Consider the following 27,922-nt stretch of genomic DNA (forward strand, 5'->3'; position numbering starts at 1 on the left):
TTCATATAGAACAGCCCTAAGGGCTTGATACCTTATTACCTTACCTGGTATGGTCATTTTCATACCCACTTTGCACAGGTGTAATACCTCCATATCAACACATTTCATTGTGTGAACACTTGACAGCCATTTTGTACAGGTGAACACCACCATCACAAGGTGCAAGACAGTAGAGAAACAAGCCTATGAACCTAGGCAGGTATTTTGGGCACCAAACTCCCTTATGTTGTAGGAGCAGCAGCGATCTGTATGGTATGTATAACCTGTATGCTCAAAAGGTCTGTTACACCTCCCCACCCTCCTCATTTTGTCTCCTCGCCCTCTTTGAATACCTGTGAAGTGGCTTTCCCCCTCCCTCTCCTTCCTGGAATGGGATGAAAGGGCTGCTTGAGCAGCTGAAAGATCAGAAGAGCTCCCAGGTAGACAAGGTGTTTGGGACTCTGATTAGGCAGCGATCACATGCCCAGTACATGGACACTGCCCGAGGTGCAGTGTGACCAACCAGACGTAGCCAAGACATCTCTAGTCGCAGGCCATGAGGAGCAGGTCTTTAAAATTGAAAGGGGCCATGCGCTCAGGAGTACACTCACAAGATTGTACCTCCCGTGAAGGCCCTTTGCCCAGACTGCCTGGCCAGTGGTTCGCTGCGTTGCATTTCATTGTGCCTCAGGAAGACTTACTTTCATCGCACCATCCATCGCTGAGCTGTGGGACACTTACCTTGAAGGATCCTGACATCTCCAGTGTCGTGCCTGTCCTGGGAGTGTGAGTATGTGAGTGTGACCCCCCCCCCCCTTCTTTTGAGCTTAGCTATCAGTATAATAAACGTGCTGCTTTCTGCCAAACTCTGGTAGGTCATTAGTCCTTCCTAAGCTTACTAAGCCCAAATTGGGGTAACACCTTAGACTGCTTTGAAAATCATAAAAGGTCCCTAAACCATTTTAATAGCAACTCTGAGGAAAGTAATTTTTTTGGAGGGGTCGGGGACAGAGAAGGATTATAGGTTTAATTGTGAGGAGGCAAAATATATTTTTAGTAGAGTACGTTTGTTACCACGCCATACACACTTTTCCACAGTAAGTTATAAACAGTACCCAAGTGGAAAATAGAATTAACTTGTTGAGTAAGTTTTATTCCCCTTTAATTTGCTATAGCTCTCATTATGAGGCTTTTGTTTTGCTTTGGTTAATCTTTGCAAGAGCAGCAATGAAGTGTTATAAAGCTGTACTTGATTGTTGCACAATAGTATTGTTTGGCTGGGTAAGACTGAAGCCCACTTTTTATTTGCCATGGCAGGCATCAGAGCTGTATGGAACACTGAAAGTGTTAAGAAACCAAAGCAACTAAGTAAAACTCTCACTTCACAGGAAGGGTTCATGGATTTATCTGCAACAAGGGCTAATTTCTGTTCCGAAACTTGAGGGACCAGCTAAGTAGATCAGAGTTTAGTACCTGTGAAACTGCAGCCTTCTATTCACAGACTAGCAGATGGACAATATATGCAGACTTTCAAATATCCTATTAACATGCCTTGCCTCAGATCCAGGTGGACCACTGTAAGCAGTAAGATGACAGATCAGATTTCTTGTCTCTGCAGTGCCGATGCTGTCATTGTGTAAAGTTGACAGAATTCCTACTGAGTTCACATGTGGCCAGTCATCAGGTGGTTACAATTTTAGGTCACTTAGACTTGTACTGAACCATTGGTAGTGAGGTGAAAGGCTCCATCTCTCACAACCAGTCTCCTAAGCAATCCAAACCCTCTAACCTTTTATCATGTATTTTACATACTTTAGCTCCTTTATGCTGAGGCTTCCGCATGTTGCCCACTAGACATTCCTCACAACAAAGAAAACTCATTTTCTACACATTTAACCTCTCAAGCCTCTCAGGGTAAATCTCTACTGTGCTCAGGACATTTGTTTTAGCTGCCTTCTATACTTTATCTCATTCATTATGTTTGGTGTAACTGAACGTCATTGTTTTAACCAGTGTCAGCATTTGGTGATGCCTGTTCAGAGCTCTGTAATTTATATAAGCAATCTTCAGTATATCTTTCAAGGTTCTTATATGGTCCACCAACCCTCACCATATCATGGCTGCCACACAAATTTTAGTGCAGTTATCCTTAATACTCCCGTGAGGTAGGGAAGTATTATTCCCATTGTACAGATTGGGAACTGAGGCAGAGCAAAATATATTGATCTAGGCTTCAATCTGACAAATGCACACGTGCTCAGCTTTAAGCATACGCATAAATCTTTTGATGCAGTTTCCACACACACGTTTCCGGGATTGCAGTCACACAGGTAGTCTTTGGCAAATGTGAACCAGTCACTCCTTGATCTGCACAAGCTGGCAACTGACAAGAATGACCCTCATTTGTGTGACTTCATTGAAAGCCAGGACTTGAACTCTGATGTCCTGCATACCAGTCCAGTGGCTTAACTGCAGTGAACTACGCATGGTGACATTCTGGTTTTTCCGCTCCTGGAGGTTATTGACATTTAATTTATGATTGGATTTATCGAGTGCAATGCTGACATCCTGCTTGGAGTGTACAGTTGCCACCCAGAGCATTCAGGAAAGACTGAGGGGGCTTTGTAGATCCCCGTGGGGCCTGATTCTGGGATTTAGATGCCTAAAACCAATTATTAATCTAGTCCTTAGCTATCTAGGTTGCATGTTCAATAGTTAAGAAGTAATCATGCTACAAATGGATTTTTTTAAAAAAGAATTTGAATATATTGGTAACCTTATTAAAAATTCTACAAGCTATTTTTTGTTCAAAACAGAACTTGGGTCAAACTTGTTTTTTTCAATATACTGTATACTATAGATGAGCCTGGTGGATGGGACTTACCGTAGGGCACAAATGCTGCACAGCTTGAGCCTCTAATATGCAAATTTCAGAGTAGCAGCCATGTTAGTCTGTATCCCCAAAAAGAAAAGGAGGGGCACCTTAGAGACTAACAAATTTATGTGAGCATAAGCTTTCGTGAGCTACAGCTCACTTCATCTGATGCAAGTATATATATGAACATGCGGTGAATATTCTACAATAGGTAAAAGTTGTTTTTATAGCATTGTAAATTTACATGGCCCTCTACAACAGGCAAACCAGACCAAAATATGACATTCACATTTATGGCATGACATTAATAATAAATAGCAACAACTGTCTCACAACCTTACGAAGCTTACAGTGCAAGAGCACCAGTAGATACATGACAGAACAGTATGGTGTCAGATATCACTCCCAGTTTTATTAGTTGGCATATACTCTAATTTTGAAGGTAAAAGGGCCAGATCAGATAGTGTAAATTGGTGTTGCTCTATTGTAGTCAATGGAGTTATGCCAATTTACACCAGGTGAGGATCTGGCCCAAATATTTTTATCGGAAGTGTAAATAGTTTTATGTTTCTTTAAACTTTCAGAGCCCAAGCGAGTAACAGAATAAAGGAACATCATTCCCCAGTGGTATCAAATCATCCTTTATTTATGCACTTGCTACCACTCCTGCATGTACTGTCAACCACTAACATCTGTGCGCAAAGGCGTGACAGGATTTGCACATGTACATTTTTCCTTGTACTCATACCATATTGGTGCTGTTTGAAGAGAGATTCTGGGATAGAGTATTTTGATCAATGACTATGAACTTACCTACATTGTGTTACTGATGTTACCAAAGCTGCTGCAAATTGGCTCCTGAAATTTATCTCTAAAAAATCAAATATTGCAAACAGAGAGGGTTTTCCAATGGGCAATCAGCACTTCGTTATATTGGCCATTCCTTTCCCAAAGCTTTGGCTTTTCACTCCTTGTAGATGAGATGGCTGCCCCTGTGCAGCCTCATTTGGCCATGGTGCCTCTGCTCTGCCCTCTATTCTCCTGCTTCCAGCTCCTTTTACAGACACTGCACACACTTCTTGTCCGATCACCACCCTTTATAAGGGTCTGGGTTTATTCAGACAATAACTCAAAAATAACCAAGTACCTGTCCCAAGGCATGACTCTTACCTCAGATCCTGAGTGGCGAAAGGGTTCCTCCATCTAGTCCTTTTCTTTTTTTGAATGCGTTCTTAGGGGGTGACCTGCCTGGGGTTTCAGCCTGCAGTTGTCCAGTTCAGAGCTGACTCACCTGTAGACTCCCAGAGTAAAATCCCCAACTGCTTTGGCTCTCTTATAAGGAACCAGCTGCTTGCGGTTCCCTCCCCGCAAACAAGGTGTTTCTGGTTAGCTCCTTTAGCAAGCTTGCTCCAGGCTTAATGTCTCCAGCAGGCAGCTCCCTCACTCCCTCTGTTCTCTCACTCTTCGTTTCCCTCTTTGACTTATGACATTAATGGTCAGGGCTTTGGGCTCTCTCTACATCCTCCAACAGAGAGGTCATTAACAGGTGTTAGTGAAACTTTTATGGCACACTACCAAAAATCATGGTGAACAGATTATCTTTTCTTCATGGGAAATTTAACCAGACATAAAATGTTGATAGCGTGTTAGAATCATAACTGTAGGGAACTTCAGGAACTATCAAATAGGTATGTTCGCACAATACAACTGCTAGACAACCTGTACACTTTAAAATTCAGCTGACAAACGAAAAAAGTGGCTTGTAATTTGCTAGCAGCCTACATGTGTATTCAGAAAAGTCATGGATATATTTACGAATTCCCCTAAAAGCTCTGTCTATCTGAAGATCAAAAACCTCGTTCTGTACCACAGGAGCTGTCTCTCATTAAAGCAAACACCATGCAATAGAATAAAGAGCAAGGGCAAACTAAGAAATCCTATTAGGGCCCCCCAGGAGGAGGCTCATTCAAGAGACACTTGCTCATGAAGGACCTGGAGCTGCATCCATGTTAATTCCTGGCTTCCCCTCTCCCTCATGGGTAAACTAGGAGATCACTTTTGCAGTTTGGCAGACAAGTGTTCAAAGTGATTCAGGAGAAGTTTATAAACCAGAGATCAAAAACTTTACCTTACCAGAAGAAGAGGAAATGTCAATTTGAAAATGGACTTTCCTGTAGTCCAGCATCCAAATACAAGTCGGCAGTAGCAGGTGTCCAGCATCCTTGCAGATCAAGCCACTTGTATTGAAAGGTGCATGAATGTGGCTTTAGGCACAGAGTCTGAATATGTTTTGAAAGTACAGTGTGAGTCCTCATGTTCATCTGAAGAGAGATTTGCTACAGTTTTCATTGAACAAGTGCAACAGACTGGTCAGTCTATACCTTTTATATACATCTGTGGGAAAATTGATGGCTGATGTAAATAACTCATCATTACTGGAAGCAGGCTCAGTTTTTAGACTAGTTATCCCTCAATAAAGCCAAACATTCTTTCACTCTGAAAACTCTGCATGGTTACAGCATCTATAAACATCTGAATCAAGCATTTATAAACACAGCAAATGGTACATATCATTTGCAGAGAATGTTAACCACTAATGAATGATTTTTCAAACTATTTTCCATTGAAGGGGAGGGGGAACAAAAAATAATTATGGGTTACTAGAAGAGATAATTGAATACAGTAGCTTTCTCCTCAAATTCTGCCATTACTGCAGCTAATGACCAATCTGTTCGCTTTAATAGCCTGCAATCTCTGAGCCATTAACGAGCAAACTAATCGTTAACCAACATTAATGATCAAGTTCTTGGGGATCTTCCTTTAAGTATTGAGCTGTTCTCACAAAATATTATTAAAACTGATATATTCATTTTAAGAACTAAAGAAAATGCCTCTTCCCCCTCCCCCCATGGTAGATATCGCTCTAAATTTAACTGGCCAAAGTTTTTGGTTGAAAAAGTTAATTAGATCCCTCTTCACCACCTCCACTCCCTTTTCAATATGTTGCTTCAACATGTAGAGTTAAATGAGCCACAGAATATTTTGGAGGGAAGTTTTTTTTTGAAGAGTGAAAACAATTTAGTGCTAAAAACTTATTTCTTGTAGTTAAAAAGATTTAAATTTGCAATCTGATGCACCCATGTTCTTTATACCTCTACACTGAATTGACTATGTGCATATATCAACTTACAAGACCTTTCCATTAGAATTACATTGGGTTACAATGGATATTATCAAAACAATCATTTTTAAAACCCCTACCTGTAGTAGGAAACTGTAGAAACTGAAAATTAAAGTAAACTATTCAGTCATTTACGCTGTTCACTCACGGTACTTCACTCAGACAGAGTAATTAAAATAAATGAGTTAATGTCAGTGAACTAATGGAATTTTGTTGTTTGGAATCACAATGCTGCTAAGGAACATTTACAGATTTTATTCATTAGAGATGGGCTCAAACAAACAAACAAAAAAGAAAAAGCACCCTCCCTCTTCCTATATGAACTGGGAAAGTTGGATTCAATCTTTGCAACTGGTCATTAATCACCACAAGGCGCACAACACAGCTGTGCTAGTGTTACTGCAGGAATCTCAAGGGATTTTTCAAAAGACCTCACCTCCCACTTTGGCCCCTACGTGAAGTAGCCAGACTTGCAGAAGGGCTCAGCCTCCAGCTGTTCCCATTTAGGTGACTAAATGGGAGCGGAGCTCTTGAAAATTTGGCTCATGGACTTTTGAATCTCTCTTTTTGTTTTTGTATTTTAGAGGGTATCCAGTATCAAACATTAAAGCAATGTCCATTTTTACTCTTAATATAGGTAAAATTCCTGTAATGTGCACAAAGTCCAAGACAAAAAAATTTCACTGTGGACAAATCAAGTCCCACAATCCCAACTCAGAAAGGCAATAAATGGGTAGGTGGGAAACGGGACAATACGCTCGCAAGGCTGCTCTACTTGTAATTCAGCCTTGGTAGCAGTTTTGGTCCCCCAATCAATGGTGTATTGTGGCCAGCAGATTGGTGCATATCAGAGCTGCACCTGCATCCCTCCATTTTTCCTATGGTCTGAACCTCCAGACTTTTTGCCTTCTGCTTTTCGATAAGTGGAGCTTCATTGCTAGCTCCATGGGATTTGGTTTCATTGAATGGTAGAAGATGGACATATGACAACTGTCTGCATTTTTGTGTGACTATGCTCTGAAGAAATCAAGAGCGGATGAAGGATATTGGTATTACCCAGACACATGTGCAACTTTGCAAAAGCCAGTCCAATACACCAAGACAGGAAAAACCTCCGTAATGACTAGGAAAGCCACTGTAGATCTTGAAGTTCTTAATCTTCCAATAAATGACAATGAAAATTAAGGCAACTGAATAACAAAATGTACTTGGGTAGTTTATTTTGACAAGTGCAATTTACATCATATAGTAATACAAAGTTTATAAAAACAAATGTAGTCTTCATCACTAGAGCATGATGCGCCAAATCCTGAAGCACTTACTTCTACTGAATTGTTCCAAATAAAAATGAGGTCTGCACAGGATTTGGCCCTCTTTTGATCTTAGCCAAGAAAGTGTCCAAGATTGCCTTTTTTGGTGAGAATAATCAGGTTTGTCAGTGAGCACAGTAAGAATAACCTATGCTCTGCTGAGTTAAAATTTTACAGACAGCATGTTATCGTTACAGTAAACGTCAGAGCCGTATCTGACTTTTCTAGCAGATTCATCTAAATTAAAACCATTTTCATTCCTTCTCTCCACATTATAGGAAATGCACTCAGATTTGGTTTCATCATCATCTCATCTATCACCTTTGCAAGACCACACAAATGATAAGCTAGTCAGTTCCAACTCTTGCTGTATTCTTGAGCCAAAAACAATTTTTGTTTAGAAAAATTGACATCAGATACATATAAAATTTGCATTTCTTGAAGTCTTTAGTATTTTCACTGCAGGCTGTATGTCTGTTTTGTATTGTTCACTGAAAGAGTTATAATGAGGGACCGTGGATCCTTCCTATTCTTGAGGACAGTTATCTTTCCTCTCAAGGCCTCACCTACAAGAGCAAAAAACAATGATTGCATTTACATTAAGTTGGATACGCTAAATGGCTTGATTAGAACAGCAGCATTTCATTTATCTCCTTTTATTGGTTTGCATGAGGAGCCTGTTTTAGAGGACAAGAGATGAATAAAAGGCACAAAAGCTACAGATATGTGCTGAAACCAGCTCCTTACTTCTATCAATTAGTAAAGTCATTGACTATGAAACTGGCCAGTCAAACTGATTGACTTAACGTGACAGGTTAGGTTTCATCATACCTGTTAACTTCTCACTTGACCCATCCAGCGAGCTATTAATTCCAATCAAGATTACTATACAATCTGATTATAGCAAAGGACTCAATATGTCCTGCATACACACAGAGTTCTCCTCCCCCAAGCCTCTCAAAAATTGTCTCCAGTTAAGAGGATTTGCTTAGCAGGCCATTTGAAATAGCTTCTGGAAGCATTTCGCAAAACTTCATTAATGTAGCAGATATAAAAAGTCATCATTTTAGTAACACTTCTGCCCTTGAGTTTAAGCAGCAGCCCTCATTCCCTGGGGAAAAGTTAAAATTTGAAATTCTTTAACAACATATTACAAACATTTGTGTTAGCCACAGCACACTACTAAAGGGAAAGTATTACTCCCTGAAGCGTACATCTCTTTATTCCTTCCTTGTGTTTGGTATGTAAACAGGGGACATTACTACAACCATGTCAGAGGAGCTAAAACGAAGTGAACAGTATAAGTCTAGTTCACTTTTCACCATGTATGTCAAGTGTTTCCTATTTGTATTACAGTAACGTTGGCCTTGGTTTTTAAGATGGTTTTGTTTTTAGCCAGGTCCTACAGGGGAATGTTTAAATAAAAAAAAATCTTCATGAAATTAAAAAACTGCACAAACATAATTAGTGTCACAATTCAGGGCAATTACACCTATATTCTCCCTCAGTTGTCCACCGAGGACACCCACCCTCAGGTTTCTGGCTCCACCCAAGACAGGCAATAGCTGGCAGAGACATGCATCCCTCTCCCTCCTGACTATGGTATTTCCAGGCTCAACAGTTCCCTGCCTTCCTTGTGTCATTCCAGAAAAAGACAGTCCATGTAAGCAGGCATGCTTCACTTCTCTCCTCCGACAGTACGTAGTGTAATTGACACACCTGTAAGTTACCAAAGAGTTTTCTAAGCAAGCACCAATTTATTCTTAAGGTGGAAGCAATACAGAGAAAACATACTAAAAGCAATACAGAACCTACACACATGCTAATAAGCTTACCAGAGATCACCTCAACAGTTACATGGCTCTGTCAGGAGGCCTTCAAACCTCACCCAGGGATTTTCCTGTGATTTCAAATTCATTATACCCTTTGCTCCGAACAACAACTGTTATGAGCAAGGGAGTCACCCATTTATCCAGCCTGGCTCTTTGAAGAGATCATGACTAAATCAGCCAGACAGTGGGTCTCTGATCAAAGTGCAGCTTCAAAAGGATGGATTTGAGGGTGGGTCATTTGCATTTCCCTCACCCCTAAGTATTTCCTAGAAAATCCACTTCACATTTGTTGACCCAGAAAGTCCTTCAAAGTTCCTAATACCTCCCAGAGACTGCATTAATCCTGCCTTCCTCCTAAAGAAGTTCTATACAATCCCACAATAATATACAAATATGTGCATTTTCAATACAATGGACCCCAAAGGTATTAAACTGAATTCTATAAGGTTTAATTCCATAAGGTTTGTCCAGGATATGGCAAATCACTGTCAGATCAGTCACAATTAGTATTACATTTTGTTAAACTGCAAACAAAAATTGTCATTTAGCAACAGGTTATTTTTTGGCTAAGACATCAAGGAGACATCTTGACAGAGGTCCCACAGCCCTTTACAGAAGGGTAAGCGGGGGGAGGAGGTTACCTTTGGTTTTCTGTTTGTCTTAATCCATTATGGCACACTGAATTTGCTATTAAACAGGTGCTATTAGACAGCTACTGTGTTTCATCCCAGAGACTTTTGTGCTTCAGTAGTGGATAAAAACTTCCCTATATATTCTTTATCTATCTTAGAGGTTTCTGAAGCTCATTGATTGTGAAGCACTTTTAGATCCTATAATGAAAGTGGTATTATGAGGGCAAATTAATACTATTAATTTGGTACCCGTTTATGCATGGTGGGTTTTTTTTTTTTTTTTTTTTTGTTTTTAAGATTAGTGTATTGTAGCAGACTGTATAAGATTTGTAGAGACATACGCCTGTAGGCAGGATCCTGCCCTTAATTTTCCACAGTTATGTAAAAATATCTTCCCAGGTAAGGCTTAAAGTGTGTATCTAAAGGGATGCACATTTCTGCAAGTTGTTACTATAGATGTAGGAAGTGGACTGTAGAGCTACAATTCTAGTTCTAGAAAAATTTACTTTTCTTCATGGAAGATTCCTAGACCAAAAGGACAGTAGTGAGTTTACAGTTATAAAGATTACCAACAGCTGATCCATGCTTCATGGATTTGAACAAACAGAAAGGATAGAGATCTATAAATAAATGTGCATACTTGCATAGAATAAAGCGGTACACATAAATGCTGAAGTATTTTTAACAATTGCAACTAGTCACAGTTGCTTACTTTTTAAATTTCTTCATGTACTCAGATTGAAATATTACTAAAAAAACAAAAAAATGAAATAATGCAGTAAATCTTCATTCCTTGATCAAATAACCAGAACTTGCAAATGACTCAAATTAGCACTTGCTACTGACCAAAACACTTAAAAAAAACAAAAAAACAAAAAAAAGACCCCGCTAGAATTTCAGATAAGTTATCAATGAACACATTTGAGAGGCCAGAGCAGACACTAGAATTAGGACCCAAGTGTCCTAACCCACCGTCCAATGTCCTCTACACAGGAACACCCTGCACGAAATCCACTTATGTTCAATGCATGTGAGCAAACAGGACTGCATGTATAAAGTATGTCACTTGTACACATGCACAACTGAACACACAGTTGTGTGCATGAACCTATATTTTGAAAATCTAGATACACAAGACATACTTTGAAGTTAACCAATTCAGGAGCATTCCTGCAAATTTCATCTAGTTAGCTGTTCATCTTGCACTATGTTCCCTACATATTTGATTAAAAAAAAAAAGAAACCACTACTAGGTCTTTGAATGTACTGTAACAGTTAAAAGTGAAGTGCTACTATACAAAAATGCCATCTGTCACAGTAAGTACAGGGCTGAGACTCTTTTCATACTTGTCATTTAGTGCCTACTTCAAATTTTGCTTCAATTTTCATTACAACTTTTTGAATACATGTATGAATGTAGAAGAAATTGTTTCTTGGTCCATTAGTTGAGAGCTCATTTTAAACCCATGTATAACAAATGGATTATTTATCAAGTACAGAAATACCTATTCCATAATTTCATGAAGAACTGATGATCCAATAGCTAAAGGCTGATGCTAGATAAATTCAGACTATAAATTAGGCACATACATATTTTAATCCAAAATTATGAGTCTGATACAGGAATTACTGGGTGAATTTCTATGGCCTGTGTTATGCAGGTGTCAGGCTAGGGCTATGTCTACACTGCGCACCTTACAACGGCGTGGCCACGCAGCTACAGCTGCGCCGTTGTAATGCACACAGTGTAGCCACTCTGTCACCAGGGGAAAGCTCCCCCGATGACAAAATAAAACCATCACCAATGAGGGGCAGTAGCATCATTGGCGGGAGACGCTCTCCCGCCAATGACAGTGCAGTATAGACATAGCCTAGATCTTTATAATGGTTAACGGCCATATGAGTGAGTGAGAGAGAGAGAGAGAGAGAAAAAAACAACCTATAAATTCATTACCATATTCAAGGCTTTTTAATACTATCAGTACTTTTATGCCGGATTGTACTAAAAATAGAATTTAATCCACATGATCCAAACTTTTCATACGCGAATGTCTAAAATTAAGTACCCATATAACAACACCCTGATTTTTGAGGCACGAAGCACCTGCATTTCCCAAGTTAACACAAGTTGTGCGTATGCAACACCTTTGGAAGTTAAATACAAATTAATATGACATCCAAAAGTTTAGTCCTGACTCACAAAAGAGACTGCAAATGGAATGTGTACTGTCAATGCATTACATTTAGATGCACTGTAACAGTTTAACTTTGGTTTATTGGCACATACCCATCACACCTTCCATTCTGATGCTCAAAAGAATTAAGAGTAAGAGTCATCATGCTACATATGAATGCCCCGCCAGCTCTCCAGAAGCAATCATCGTCCGATATGGATATTCCTCCACATTGTGGGGAAATTTGATCTCTGGGCTTACAACAGTATTATCTAGCAGAGGGATCTCAATGTTGTTTTTACCTTTGTTTTGAGGAAAAATTTTGAGACCAGATGTACAACAGAATTATCCCTAGGATTTTGGAGTTTTGGGAAGATAAATATGAACAGTTAATTTAGCAGTTCTCTCCTTTAACGTTTTTCAAAATATTTAGAAAAAAAGATAACTGAAAAAAGCTTTACAAAGGTAGTATTTTTCTTTCAGCCTTCAGAGGGTTTCAAAATGGAATTGTGCTTTTTATTTGTATATAGTTACTATTTGGAAAATCCATATACTGGACCACGTACTATCAATTTAAACAGAAAAAAACAGGAGTTCTGCTTAAAAATGTATGGTACTGAATGGTGCATTAATAAAGTAGAAGGCTATCCACATAAAGCGCTAATTACTCTGCTGCTCCCCCAACAGGCCTTGCTCCTTTACTGATCTTTGCCCTCCCCCCCCAATCCTACCTCTACTACCTCCTTATACCTCCTCTGCCTCTTTGGCATCCTGGGCTCCTCTCCCATCCTCCTTAGTCTCAGAGCAGCTAGAGATACTTGTTATTTAGTAGGATTTCTAAAGAGACTGTCAACATCTGCAACATTTTTTGTTGTTGAAAAAGCTGAAATTTATAGTGCTGTCTTTGGATAAATAAAAGTTATGAGCCAACAAAAGGCAGCATATCTGCACAGTTTAAAACCAAGTAGGACTGCCTGTTTCAAATTTAAATGGATTAAAAAAAAATCTATTCTTGCAGCTCTCAGGTATCATATTAAACATAAATCTGACACCAGAGCCACGTTTAAAATGATTGAATGGCAGGAGTTTGCCACAGGACGTAGTATACTTTCACATTCAAGAATGATTTTCAAAAAAAAAAAAAAAAAAGAGTTTAAACATGGCAGAGTGGTACTCTCCTAAGGACGATAAAAACAAATCTTGTTCTCAAATTCTAGAATTATTTCGCTATTTCCATGAAATGCCAGAAGAGCTTTTATTAATTGTCCACTTTGCTCAACAAGACTGCTCCACTGTGGTAATTGTTATTCTATACACATAACTATCATTCCATTTTAACAGTGTGTTTAAATGCAACTATCCTGTCAAGCAAAAGGATAAGATTTGATACCAGTTAACTACTTCATTACCAGCAAATGGAAGACATTTAGCCTCAAGGCAAGCTCTGAGGAAGAACATCTCTAATAACTTACTGATGATTTCATGAAAGAGAGCCTCAGTTATTTATAAAAAATTAATTGCATTAAGCAACCCAGAGAATCAATGTGTAATTCACTGTCAAGAGGCGCAGCTATGCCTTCCCCCCATTTTAAATCTGCCTTTCTGAATAGCCTTTTCTGCAGCTGAACCGAGCAAGGGCTGTGTAACCATGTAACAGGGAGGCAGATCAGAACAATTAATCTATGTCATGGAGATATAAAATGACTGATGCTTTTTAACAGCTCTACTGTCTTATAAGCTTCAGAGGAAGCTCTCTCTGGGACTGAGCTGCATCACCTTGTTCTTATTATGCTCAGTAGGATGCAAATAAACCACACTGTAGTGCTGCAGTTCAATTAGGACAAAATTGAATTCATTATAATCCTGTGCCAGCATTTTTATTCATCCCTTGGAAAACCTTAAATTTGGTCTCCCACTAAGAAAAAAAAAATACTGCAGTAAATGCTTGCAGCAAGGAACTTGCTATCACAGCAGATTAAAAAAAAAGTGTCTATTTCCATACCAACATAATCTAAGAAGGTAAATTACAAATTTGCAATTGCCCTACCTATGATAACATGCTATGGATATGACACTGATAATACTTCTGATGTATTCTTGGGACTCTGCTCTGTATTATCAATGAGTATGAAAGGTCCCCATATACATATACATACACACACACACACACACACACACTCACACAGTGCCAATACTGGAAGTTTCATACTGGGTCAGAGCAATGATCCACCTACTCCAGTATCACATCTCTGAAAGGAGTAAGGGCCAGCTGCTTTAGAGAAAGGAACAGTGCAATAATCTGTACACAGGGTAAATTTCTTTCTATCCCCCATTAATTTTAAATTTATACCCAGAAGCATAAGATTTTAGATCCCTTCCAAAGAGGATTTTTAAAAAGTTTTTGCTACTATAACTCAGGATTTAAAAAAGAATGGATGTTTTGAAGAACAACAAGAAAATCCATTAAGTTCTAACCCTCAGTCATGTCTTTTGGCAATGAGGTCCACAAATTAATCACACTTGTGTGAAAAGGTATTTCTTTGCATCACTTTTAAAATTTTCTGCCTTTCAGTTTAATTGAATATCCCCTTGTTCTTGCATTATGAGAAAGTGGGACTGGAAGTGTGTATAGCCTTCATTACTGCACACCTTTAGCATGTCTCCTCTTTTTTTCATTTCCTCTCCAAAACGTTAAGGCTTGGTCTACACTACAGAGTTAGGTCAATGTAAGGCAGCTTACATCAACCTAACTGTAAGCGTCTACACTACAACATTGCTCCCGCTGATGTAAATCGCACACTACTCCGACGTAATAACTCTACCTCTGTGAGAGGCTGTCATAAATATAAAGGGAAGGGTAAACACCTTTAAAATCCCCCCTGGCCAGATGAAAAGCCCTTTCACCAGTAAAGGGTTAAGAAGCTAGGATAACCTCACTGGCACCTGACAAAAATGACCAATGAGGAGACAAAATACTTTCAAAACTGGAGCGAGGGGAGGAGAGAGAAACAAAGGGACGGTCTGTGTGATGCTTTTGCCAGGGACAGAACAGGAATGGAGTCTTAGAATTTAGTAAGTAATCTAGCTAGATATGCGTTAGATTATGATTTCTTTAAACGGCTGAGGAAATAAGCTGTGCTGAAAGGAATGGATATTCATATTCCTGTCTCTGTGTCTTTTTGTAACTTAAGGTTTTGCCTGGAGGGATTCTCTACGTTTTGAATCTAATTACCCTGAAAGGTATTTACCATCCTGATTTTATAGAGGTGATGCTTTTTACTTCTATTAAAATTCTTCTTTTCAGAAACTGAATGCTTTTTCTTTATTTTTAAGATCCAAGGGTTTGGGTCTGTGGTCACCTATGCAAATTGGTGAGGATTTTTATCAAACCTTCCCCAGGAAGTGGGGTGCAAGGGTTGGGAGGATTTTGAGGGGAAATATGTTTCCAAACAACTCCTTCCCAGTAACCGGTTAGACGCTTGGTGGTGGCAGCAATAAAGTCCAGGGGCAAAAGGTAAAATAGTTTGTACCTTGGGGAAGTTTTAACCTAAGCTGGTAAAAGTAAGCTTAGGAGGTTTTCATGCAGGTCCCCACATCTGTACCCTAGAGTTCAGAGTGGGGAAGGAACCTTGACAGAGGCTTAGTGCTAAGTCAATGTACTTAGGGCAACGCTGTGTCTGTGTACGCACTGCATTACTTACATCGCCTGTTGGCTGTCAGCCTCCCTACCAAGGATCACAGCTGGAGCCCACCTGCCCTGAGGTCGGCAGCCCCAGCTGTCAGCCTGGGTTAGGAGGGCTCCAACTGTCAGTACCCTACAATGCCCCACACAGTTACGTCAGGGGAAGTGCTCCTGGTGAGGATGTACACCAAAGACAGCTGGGGCGTAGTGTGGACATGAACCACTGCAGTATTTACTGTGGTGGCTATACGTCGACCTAACTTAAGTTTACCTAATTTTGTAGTGTAGACAAGGCCTAAATCTTTTTACTCCTTCCTCATATGAAAATGTTTCCATGCTTCATTCTGGTCCTCCTCATCTGAACTTCCCTCTATTACTGATGTGGCCTTTTAGAGATTGGTGTAATCCAAAAAGAACATAGTATTCCAGGTGAGCGCATATCATTGCTATAAAAGCTGTTACAAACTGGGAAATTTGTATTTTTTAATGAGTATGGTGCAGACCTGTGTTTATGATGGGTTACTTGCTATGCGGTTAGATCTAAAGGGATTGTTAAAGGAACCAAACAGAAAAGCTAAAACAATGACACAGATAAAGGTCCTTCAGGAAACAATGGGCAAGCTGTTTATTTGGGATTAACCCATGCCTGACTCCAGCGGGGCTAAGACTGGTTTACTCTTCCAAAGGCTAAGCCCAAGATCAACTGGAAGACACCAGATAATTAAAGGACCTTATGCCTAGAAAAGGGTGGGGTGACTGAATGAGAAGCCAGAGACTGCCCAGGAAGTGTCAATTAGAGTTGACAGGCTGGCAAGGAAACAAACAAACTGCAGTAGGGGCTTCTCACAACCCAGAGATGGCGATAACTGGGCTAGCTGAAACATACAAAAGCTCACAAGGAGACATTAAGTGTCACATAAAGGGACATGTGCAAGTAGATCTTTGTTTTTACCCACTGCTCTGCATGCTTTGCACCTTTGACTGCGAAGAGCTACAAAAGGATCTCTCAAAACTGGGTTACTGGGCAACAAAATGGCAGATGAAAGTCAATGTTCATAAGTAATGCACACTGGAAAATCCCAACTATACATATAAAATGATGGGGTCTAAACTGGCTGTTACCACTCAAGAAAGATCTTGGGAGTCACTGTGGATAGTTCTCTGAAAACATCCAGTCAATGCGCAGCAGCAGTCAAAAAACCGAACAGAATGTTGGGAATCATTAAGAAAGGGATAGATAATAAGACAGAAAATATCATATTGCCTCTATATAAATCCATGGTGTGCCCACATCTTGAATACTGCGTGCAGATGTGGTCGCCCCATCTCAAAAAAGATATATTAGACTTGGAAAAGGTTCAGAAAAGGGCAGCAAAAATTATGAGGGATATGGAACAGCTGCTATATGAGGAGAGATTAATAAGACTGGGACTTTTCAGCTTGGAAAAGAGACAAGTAAGAGGGGATTTGATAGAGGTCTATAAAATCATGACTGGTGTGAAGAAAGTAAGTAAGAAAGTGTTATTTACTCCTCTGCATAACACAAGAACTAGGGACCACAAAATGAAAATTAATAGGCAGCAGGCTTAAAACAAACAAAAGGAAGCATTTCTTCATACAACGCACAGTCAACCTGTGGAACTCCTTGCCAGAGGATGTTGTGAAGGCCATGGCTATAACAGGGTTCAAAAAAGAACTGGATAAATTCATGGATAGGTCCATCAATGGCTATTAGCCAGGATGGGCAGGGACGGTGTCCCTAGCCTCTGTTTTCCAGAATACTGGGCTAGATGGACCTTTGTTCTGACCCAGTATGGCCATTCTCATGGGTGAATAAGGGCAGGTCTCCACTTAAAACTGCAGCCACGCTGTAGTGCTTCAGTAAAGACACTACTACACCAGTGAGAAGCTCTCCTGTCGGCATACTTAATCCACCTCCGTGAGAGGTGGCAGCTATGTAAACGGGAGACGCCCTCCTGTTGACACTGTGCTGTCTGAACTGGGGGTTAAGTCGGTATAACTGTATCGTTTAGGGGTATGGATTTTTCACATCCCATAGCGACGTATTTATACCAATATAAGACCAAGAATTGCTGTGTGTCCTCTGAATGGGTGTTACAAATCTGAAGCCATGAACTTCTGTCATTTCCTTCATTAAACATTTAGAGCATTGGCATTAGGAGGGATTTCACTGGAACCATTTCTAGTAGGGTTCCTACAAATCACAGTGGATGGTTGCCCAAGTGGTAGGATAACTTTATGGTGAAATGTAAATGCTACTAACAGGTGGTGACTAGTATTCATTCTCTGTCTCATCCTAAAAAACTGTATGAAATAGTTTTCCAAGTAGTGGTTATATTCGCATTCACAGGTGTGCAAAGATGCCTTAATAGCAGGTTACCATGGAGCTGACGCCAGCATAAAAATCACATTCCAACTCAGAGGAGCTGTATCTATCTTCGTTTATTTTCAGTAACTGGGATATATTTTCATATGTAAAAACACTAGAGCATGCATCCAGTTTCTGAATTTAAATATGGAAAAAAGATCCCCCCCACACTTTAGTAACAAAAACCACCAGGCTCTTCAATATCTGGGGAATGCGTTTTTACACCCTTTTGGTTTTAGGCAGTAACTTGAGCAAAGCCTTCTCTTATTCCCTTCTTTTGATTGTGTAGTTTATGGACATGCAGGTGGAAATTCAAAGAGCAGGCTACTCTCCCATCCCACCAAAAGGCAAACTGCACCCCTTTCTCCAGTCCTCATGACCCAACAGCAAGTGATTAATGACTTACGAAAAGGCAGTGAATGTAATCTGCTTCAACAGGAAAATCATCTGGGACAGAGACAGACAATAGTTGCAAAATTTAGATTCTATCAAGATCCAAAACAATTTATTTTTTGTAGAACTGGGCTTCATATCAAGGTCTTATATTATAATGAACTGGGTATAAACCTCAAATGAGCACTATTGCTTAGAAAAGTTGGCTCGAAAATTGTTCCCTTAAACCAGTGGTTCTCAACCTTTTTGGGCTCAGGACCCATTCGTAAATGTTTATGGCCTGTTGCAACCTGGGGGTAGAGGCCCTGGGGTGGTTTCTGTTGGATCCTGTCTTCTGGGTGTGGGGGCTGGGTCCTGCCTGCCACTCACCGCACAGTGTCAGCTCCTGCAACTCCTGTGCTGCAGGGCTGGCTGGGCTTGGCTTGGCTTTCTGCTCTGGGAGTTGCAACCTCCAGGGTTGAAGTGCTGCACAGGTTTGGCTCGACTTCCCGAACTGGATCAAATCTGAGAGTGGAGTTGTGACCTGGCTCATGGGGTTTCAGTGCCACTCACTCAAATTTGGCCTACCCAGACTCCCATCATCCTGACAGCTGGACTAAACCTGAGTAGCACTGGGACTCCAGAGGTTGCAGTTCCGGGAGCAGGGAGGTGAGCCCAGCCAGCCCCGTGGGACAGGGGCCACAGGAGCTGCCACATGACCCTTTGAAACATTCTGGCAACCCCAATTTTGGGTCCTGACCCATGGGTTGAGAAACTCTGTCTTAAACCCTCCATCTCATCTGATGACACCCCCCACCCCAAAAGGCCACCCATGGAAGGATAAGAAATACTCTAAAGGATTGTTTGCCTTAAACTTAGTAACTTCTATTTATTCCTTCCACACTACTAAGCCTCCCATTTATCTTTTATTAGATTCTAGACATTTGCAGCCACAGCCACCCACCCCACTATCTCTTCCTAGTTTGGTAACTTCTACAGCCATCATCACCATCTTATGAACGCCGAAGAGCAGCCTCACTTCAGTGATCCCTATTGCTGATATAAAACTGAACTCACGAGGCCATGTATTTCAAGGGATTTGTTAGTATTCTAGAATTCTGCTTTCATGTCCGGAGACTCATGACCACGTCCTCATGAAGATTTTGCAGGTGGAGCAATTACGGATTTCCTCAAGTCAGACCACGTACTGCTGTACCTTTGCATCAGAAGCATTTTGCAACTGCATTGTGGGGATGGAAAGCAATGATCAGCTACTGGGATGTTTTATGCTCAGATAGCATGGTGGTGTAGACTAGATACTTACAGTGAGATTTTGTAAACGGATAGGCCAAGGAAGGGGTAAGAGGGTAAGCTGGTTTTATGACAACTTTATGCCCTGCCATTTCTGAGCAGGTGCAAGGGTCACTGCAGCCCAGTTAGCCCTGGGCCGCTGCCTAAATTACAATACCCTGTCCCCACTTGCCCTACTTTGCGCCCACTTGCATACGCTCAGCAATGCTGCTTGGAATACACCTGCAGAGCTATGTGCTGCAGCCCCACCCTCTCCTACCCCAACATGCCCCCCTACATTGGAGTTTTCGACAGGGGAGCATAAACAGTGGAACACAAAGCCTGTGGGCAGGGTAAATTCTCCACTAGCCAGATCTGGGGCTCTAACATCCCTTTTTCATCTCTTGATCTCTTTTTCATCTCAGCAGCACAAAAACGGCAACAGCAAGGAGAAAACCTCTTCCTTAGCGCTTGAAGTAGTAGGTTACAGAGGTTCCTGAAAAATCTTGAGAGCAGGTTTTTAATGTCAGGTGCTGCAAGACATGTCTTAACATAATATGAAAGATACGGACTCTTCCCAGGGCAGGTAACTTCACGTGATCTTAAAGGAATGAAAACCAACACAAAGAGGCTGGGTATCAGCCATTTCATTGGCCTGGTCCCCTTTGACCGGAAAGGTCAGGCAGCAAGGAAAACTAGATTTAAAAAGGGTGAGATGTCACCACTTTGCTGATCAGTGAACAACTGCCAGTGGTGACAGGGTTACAACAGAGAATTTAATTGCAATTGTAGATAGGCAGAATAGGAAGTAGAATCTCATTTAAGAACATAAATCCTCCATTAACTGAATATGGAATGTAGAAGTATTTCAGGTTAAAAATCAAAGCATCAAGATATATTAATTGTGCCGAAGCCAATTTCCTACAATTTAACAAACCTGAGGAAAGAAAATTAACATTTTAAAGTTTGCTAGCTTACAAATGGCTACCTAATTATGGTGGAAACGGAGAAGGAGTAAAAAGATAACCAAGAATTTTATAGGGTTTAGTTGTACGAGTTCTATTTCAGCTTTGCTGTGCTCAACCTTTTTGGCATTGTGGAAAACCAACAATATCAAGGTTTTATTTCTACCTCAAGGCAATAACAAGAACATAAAATAACGGCGATGTGCTGTTTTATTGCTAATGGAGTTTGTCTGCATGCAGATTTTCTGTTTCAATTTAATGCATTGTTATAGGGGCAGGGGAAAAAATCAACATAGAAACTATTAAGGTTATTTTTGGAAGCATTAAATTTATTTACCATATGTCTGGACCTAAATCAAACTCATGAACCCATGATCCTCTCTTTATAATCTTTTGTTTGGAGAAACTGAATAAAAATGTTTAACAGGGTGGAAAGCAGCAGATGGAAAAACCAAGAAACAAATGCAGTTTACCTCCCTTTACAATCCAAATAGATATAAAGTATCCGTTTTGTTTTGCTTTGTTTTTTAAAAGAATTTTCAAGCTTTCTAAGGGTGGCTATCTGAAGCCTGACTGGCATATGTAGGGAGTTCACACAGCACCTTTGCAATGTCCTTCAAAATGGAAAAAGATGTGTCTTGCCAATAAAATGTCAGTTGGCTTCTCCCTCTAGTTTCATTCATTTTGCTGCATTGTTAACTATTAAAAACAAATCCAGTATGCTGACAGCACTCTTAATTCATTGTTCATCACCGTCAAGTCTCAGATCATGCCCAGTAAGGAAAAAGTACAAAAGTTACCTTTCAGATTTAATCAGTAGCAAGAGCTTCCTTCTACAGGGTTAAAACATCACATTTCTTGGTTTACTCCATAGTTCTGGCTTAAGTTAATGGTTACAGATGACTCTTCACAGGGTTATCATGATGACTAATTTCTATTAACTTGGTCTCAAGAACTCCGGACCCATACTGAATCTTTTCCCTCTCTCATTTCCCCACAAACATAATTCTCTCCAGCCTTTCCCATCCAGGTGTGGGGTTTTTTTTTGTTTTGTTTTTAAATTTAAAACAGTCTAGTTGTATTTGGTATTATCAGCATTAACGTAAAAAAGAATACGCATACATTTGTTCATTCTAAAAGAAAAATACACAGATGTATAATTTGAGAATACGAACTGGCATGATACCAGAGGAAGGACTGAACTAGCTCATCCTGCAGAGCTGAATAGTCATGCTTTGGCATAATGCAGCCCTTTTCCTGTGAAGGTAATACGCAATAGACTCCAGCAGCCATAAGCATTGCAAACAGTATATATAATAGTATAACGAATGCTTTACTATCACTTCAGGCAACTCAATTAAAACAAAAAGGAGCTTTTGTGTATTTGATAATTGGAGAATGAGGATTTAATTATTGATGCCAATTTTAATAATATTTTACTTAGACTAAAAAAAGGTGGACAAGAACAACTTGAGTTTTGGCAAACTAGTTATAAAACCTGCTTTCAGAGTCACTATAATGTAGACATCCCCAAACTGTGAGGCACGCCACACTAGGGGGGGTGCGGAGGAACGTTTGGGGGCCTGGCTCTGCTCCTGACCCCGCCCCTTCCCCAGCTGTGGCCCCAGCCTCGGCCCCTTTACTCCTGTCTGTGTCTCCTTCTCTCCTCTGGAGCCATGGTGCCACTCTAGCCCCGGAGGGATGGGTGGGGGGAGGGATGGGGCTGAAATGTTTGGGGACCATTGCTATAAGGAATAACATTATTTACTTTTTTCTGTAACTGTCATAACATCTTTCAAGCACCCTTACCAAATAAAATATAGAAAGCAAGTGTCACCAAGGGTACATAATTTATCATTTAGAACAAATAGGGAACAAGTAAGTCTACCTTCCCACTGGCTGCAGAATTTTGAACCACTCACTGAACCAAAAGGAAGGAATAGAACTCAACACTAATATTAAAGTCTTAACCATCTTCCTAAAGTCCTAGAACTTAAGCATCTCCCTGAAGTCCTCTGAAAGGTCACATCTGGAATCAGGGAGATGACATCTCTTGTATGGAACTGATAAGACTATGCCTGACAGGGTATGGGCAGCTGCCTTTGAAAAGCATGTAGCAATTGGGAGGCTCTTCAATCTATTCAATGCCGACATTACCTTTTCCCCTTTCTCCAGTTTCGTATTGTTTAACGCTTGTATTTGGCCATCATTATGCCCACAGCTGTACAAGACTCAGACTGGTTTAAATCTAGAGTCATACCTATTCACTAGATATTTCCAAAGCCTACTAGGAGCACTGATAATTCCGCCATTATCAATATTTTTGCTGAGTACTGGAATGTTTGAAAGAAAGGATACAATTCTTGTCCAAGGAATGTAGACATTTGTTAGATAAATACAGTTAAAAACCCACTGGATGACCAGGAGAGGATAAAGTCGCCAAATAAACCACATTTGCACTATCTGATCTTTTATACTTATTTCTTCAGTGCATTGTCATTGAGAGGATCCACTAAAAAAAACAAACAAACATTTTGATCTAAATGCTGAGAGTGGGCTCACCTATCACAGCAGGTGAAAAGAATGTACGGAAAATGGCACTGAAGAGGAGCTAGAGCTATTGGTCTGTGTGGAGCATAAGCACTGGGAGAAGTAGAAGACAGAAACGAGAGCGGAGAAATAGGCAGGAGTGTAGCTGTGCAGAGACAAGCATGAGAAACTGATGTCTGACAAAGGGAGAGCGAAAGCCAGTGAAGGGAACCAACCGAGTCAAAGTGGCAAGAGGAAGAATTAAGCAGCAGCATTGAGAAAGGACTGAAAGAATGGAGGTGAAAAGGAAGTTGTGGTAGGTTAGCTGAGAGGTTACTGAACCCTAGGGTTCTAGAGATAGGTATGGAGCAAAACAGATTTTTGGAGATTAATGGAGGAACCTAAGTAGTTACAATGGTAAGAATACGAAAATGAGAATTAGGAGGACTACGAACAGTTAGATCCCAACTGCTGGAGCATCAATATGCTCTCAGGTAAACTGCAAACATACTGGGCACTTGCACTGTGATTTCTGCCTTTAAAACACTGCACAAACATTAAGTATCAAAGTAGCAGAATGAGTCCTTGTGCTTGAACATTAGTATTAACAGTCTTTACTCCTGTAGAAAGTAGGATTGCCGATTACTGCAAAGCATGTGTTTACCTGAAGCTGGTACTACTTCACTGAGGATGCAGGGGGAGAAAATGGCACCCAGCTAGGGAAACCCTCCCACCTGTAGAGGCTTTCCTCTGGGGCACTAGGACCTATGTGGCCTTTGGGAAAGAAACCGGATGGAGGAGCCAGACAGAGACTGACACAAGGAGGAGCAGATGCAGAAGCAGTTTAAGCAGGCAACGGACTCTATCATCAAAGCATTTTCTACTTTCAAGTTTAAAGTAGGCATTCTCTGCCTGGAATTGATTGGCCGTTGGCGCCCTCCCTCAAACTCTTCACCTCAGCCTTACCTCACGCCTGCTGTCATGCCCTACGCTGCTTTCTCTCCACACTTCTTTCTGGCCTGTCTCTTCCCTTGTTTTTCAGTTTAGACTATTACCTAACTAAACATAATTCCCTAAGTCATGGAACAAAATGTTTGCAGCCATCGCATATTCACTCTTCTTGTGTGTTATATTCCTTCCCCCTCCTATATCTATCTGTCTGGTGTGGAGCAGGGAACACATATTACTCTGCTTTTATACAGTGACTAGCACATTCTTGGTCCCATTCTTGCTTGATCCCTAGGCACTACTAGTATACAAACAGTCTTCATGATGACTGAATGTGAGGGTATAAGCATTCTTAATTCACAAGACAGTGATGGCAACTTCAGTTCAGACTTATGGCTCAGTAAAAATTATTTTTGACTACTTTGGCTGTAAAAGATTGATACCACCAATAACAAGAGGGAGAAGTTTGTCCCAGTGGACTGGGCATAAGAAGAGCAGCCAGGAGTTCCTGAATCCTAATCCTAGATCTCCCACAGATTAACATTGTGCCTTTAGGCAATTCACTTGTGCCTCAGTTCCCCTCGCTGTAAAATGGGGGGTAATATTAAACTACTTAGCCACAGATGTTTTTCAAGATTAATATCTGTACAATGTTTCAAGATATACCAAAATGCTACTTTAATATTTTCATTAGTACTATTTAATTCCAATGTTCTCAGATGAAATTTTACTTTAGAGTTTTGTTCCATCCCGATAGATAGCAAAAGATGCTGGGCTAGATCCACAAAAGGACTTAGGCATTGCGACACTCATAATTTAAGAGCAACAGCAAAACATGTAGCCACTGATTTGATATATTAATTTAAGCATACTTTTGCAGTGGCATTCAATAAAACTATACATAAAATTTGACAATTTATTTAAATTTAAACAATTTAAACAAATTTAAACAATTGGGAATTTAAACAAATGGGTCCAACTGTCACATTTTAAAAAACATTTATAAGATTGATAAACACTCAACACAAAATACTGCAATAAGCTAGTTTTATATTACTCTGCTACAGAAAAGAAAAAACAAACAAAATCTATAGCTGTTAAAATATGGGCAATTTTTTTTAAAAAACAAAGCCAGACTACAGTTATAGAAGCAGAATAAAAAATGAATAGATACATTTTCTAGTTCCCTGCTTATTGTAAAAAGGAACTTCCAAATAATCATTTTCAAAAACTGGTATCACCATTAAAAGTATTTTCAGATATAATTTAACAGTCACCTGTAACATATAGATAGCACTGTCACATCAAAAGCTATATTACATTAAAAAAAGAAGAAAAGAAAAGAAAAGAAAAAAGCATACCTGTTTTTACAGAAATAGGGTTCTCCAGAAGAAACACTGTTTGTTTCCAGTGTGTTTTGGTACACCGGGGACCCGTCGAGAACATGACCTGAATTGACAGAGTTCAAAAATCTGATGAAGTACAACATTTTTAATATCATGCTACATTAATCTATTACACAAAACACACTTCAAATGCTTGCAACAGCAAAATAGGCTTGCTCTCAAACACCTTGAGGCGACAAACTGAAAAAGTACAATACATTTGACATAATTAATTTTGAACATACAACCCCCAGTACTCACACTGTTGTGGCAGTTCTTCTCAAAAAATATATCGAAGTAGCCAGCAACCGCCTATAATAAAAGGAAAAAACAAATATGAACAGGGAATATTAAGTACAATAATAGTGACACCCATTATTCTGTACATTTTCTATGAGCAAAATATTCTTTTTTTAAGCAGAAAAGGTAATTTCTTCCCTTACATAGATCATTTCCATTTTTCTTCAGGGGTAATTCAGATATTCACAGTATTTGAACTTTACTGGAAAGCCTATAATGCAGAATAGATGGAGACAATTCTTGAATTAATTCACAGACTTATATTTCTATTGCTTCCAAGCATACCATAAACTTTGTTTTACAACTGAAGTGACGAGTCACTTCAGTCTAAACAAGAAGTCTGTACTTTCAGAAAAAAACAGACATATTATTGACAGACTCTCTTAAGCAAAAAGAACGAGGAGTACTTGTGGCACCTTAGAGATGAACAAATTTATTTGAGCATAAGCTTTTGTGGGCTAAAGCCTACTTCATCAGATGCATAGAGTGGAAAATACAGCAGGAAGATATATATATAGATATATATATACACACACACACACACAATGAAAAAATGGGGGTTGCCATACCAACTCTTAACGAGACCAAACAATTAAGGTGGGCTATTATCAGCAAGAGAAAAAAAACTTTTGTAGTGATAATCAGGATGGCCCATTTCAAACAGTTGACAAGAAGGTGTGAGTAACAGTAGGGGAAAATTAGCATGGGAAAATAGTTTTTAGTTAGTGTAATGACTCATCTACTCCCAGTCTTTGTTCAAGCCTAATTTAATATTACAACAGTAATTTCTTTAGGTACACACTCATAAATGGGTAAATCCAGCTCTCTCTTCTGTGGCTGCTATAACATGCATCTATGGTGCAATTATACACAAAGAGGGGCTGTGGATGGGGTGTTTCTCCTTCTCTTCCTCCCTCCACCTGAATGACATGGAGCCTATTCTACACACACTCCCTGTGCATGGAGGCAGGGCAGAGCCAGTACAGGGTCTCTCATCTCCTATCACATACAGAGGTAAGGAAAAGGAGTTTCTGAAGTGTCCCACATGGACTACTTCAGCAGCTAGTGTCTATGCAGTGGCTCCACAGCTGCTCACTGTACCCCAGCAGGAAGGATACCTCCTCCCCAAAAAAGGGCAGTGGAGAGGGTTGTCGAAGCTGCCTAGAGTGGCTGTGTGGGGGACAGCTAATAAGGGCCCAGGCAGCCTAGTATAAGAAGAGCTGCTGGGCCAGAAGGAGTTCAGTTCCTTGCTAAGCGTGGATGGTATGTGGCTGGCTGACGGAGCTACAGAACCCTGGACAGGGCAGCACTGACAGAAGCTGGGGAGAGCGAGAAGGAGCCCTGAGCTGGTTGCTGGGACTCCATTAGGACAAGGCCCTGAGGTAAGGGTGAAGATGGCATGGGGCTGTGGGGAAGTGGCCCAGGGAATTATGTTTGCATAGTTAAAGGGATACAGCAGACGGCTGCTATTTACAGGGTCTCTGGGCTGGGACCCAAAGTAGTGGGCGGGCCGGGATCCCTCCCACCCCCCAGTGGCTAGTGGCCTGGACATTGAGGCACCCCAGAGGGGGAACTGAACTATAGTGGCCCAGCTGGAGAGCTGTAGCCAGGAACCTGAAGAGGGCGAAGACATTGTCTCCAGGAAGGGAGCCCTGGGGCACTGCTCTATCCCAGAGCAGGGACACTCAGAGAGCGAGAGAGAGAGAGAGAGAGAGAGAGCGCGCGCGCGCGCAGGCACATGCACTCGGCCAAGGGGGAGGTCATGAGAGGTGAGTGCACCCCGTTACAATACCCAATTTAAAAAACTACATCAAGATTTGACCTTAAAGGAGGACTTCCCACAGAAAAAGAAAGAAGAACATTTACACCAAAAGCAGCTTAAGAGACCAGTAATTTTTTTTCTTTAAAAATTAAAGTGTCTTGCTTTCACAGAGGAAAAAAGAGTTCAAGAAGCCTCAGTGATCCAAAGGGAAAAGTAAACCCATCCCAATAAAGAGGAGGCTGCTAAAAAATGATGGACAATGTAATGCACCTTCCACCCCCCTCCTCCCAGACTTGTTTCCCATCATCTTCTATTAA

At 40.4% G+C, this 27,922-nt stretch overlaps 1 protein-coding gene across 1 annotated transcript in view; it reads right to left on the minus strand.

Annotated features, from left to right (window-relative positions):
- Positions 1–7,238: 7,238 nt before the first annotated feature.
- Positions 7,239–27,922, minus strand: part of PRMT3 (protein arginine methyltransferase 3) — a 103,192-nt gene continuing 82,508 nt past the window's right edge. The window contains exons 14-16 of the mRNA XM_037899954.2: positions 25,805–25,855; positions 25,520–25,607; positions 7,239–7,911 (exon numbers count right to left, since the gene is read on the minus strand). Of these exons, the coding sequence (XP_037755882.1) occupies positions 7,802–7,911; positions 25,520–25,607; positions 25,805–25,855 (249 nt within the window). The 3' untranslated portion in view covers positions 7,239–7,801. The remainder of the gene's footprint in view (positions 7,912–25,519; positions 25,608–25,804; positions 25,856–27,922) is intronic.

This window comes from Chelonia mydas, chromosome 6, assembly GCF_015237465.2.
Source record: "Chelonia mydas isolate rCheMyd1 chromosome 6, rCheMyd1.pri.v2, whole genome shotgun sequence".
NCBI lineage: Eukaryota > Metazoa > Chordata > Testudines > Cheloniidae > Chelonia > Chelonia mydas.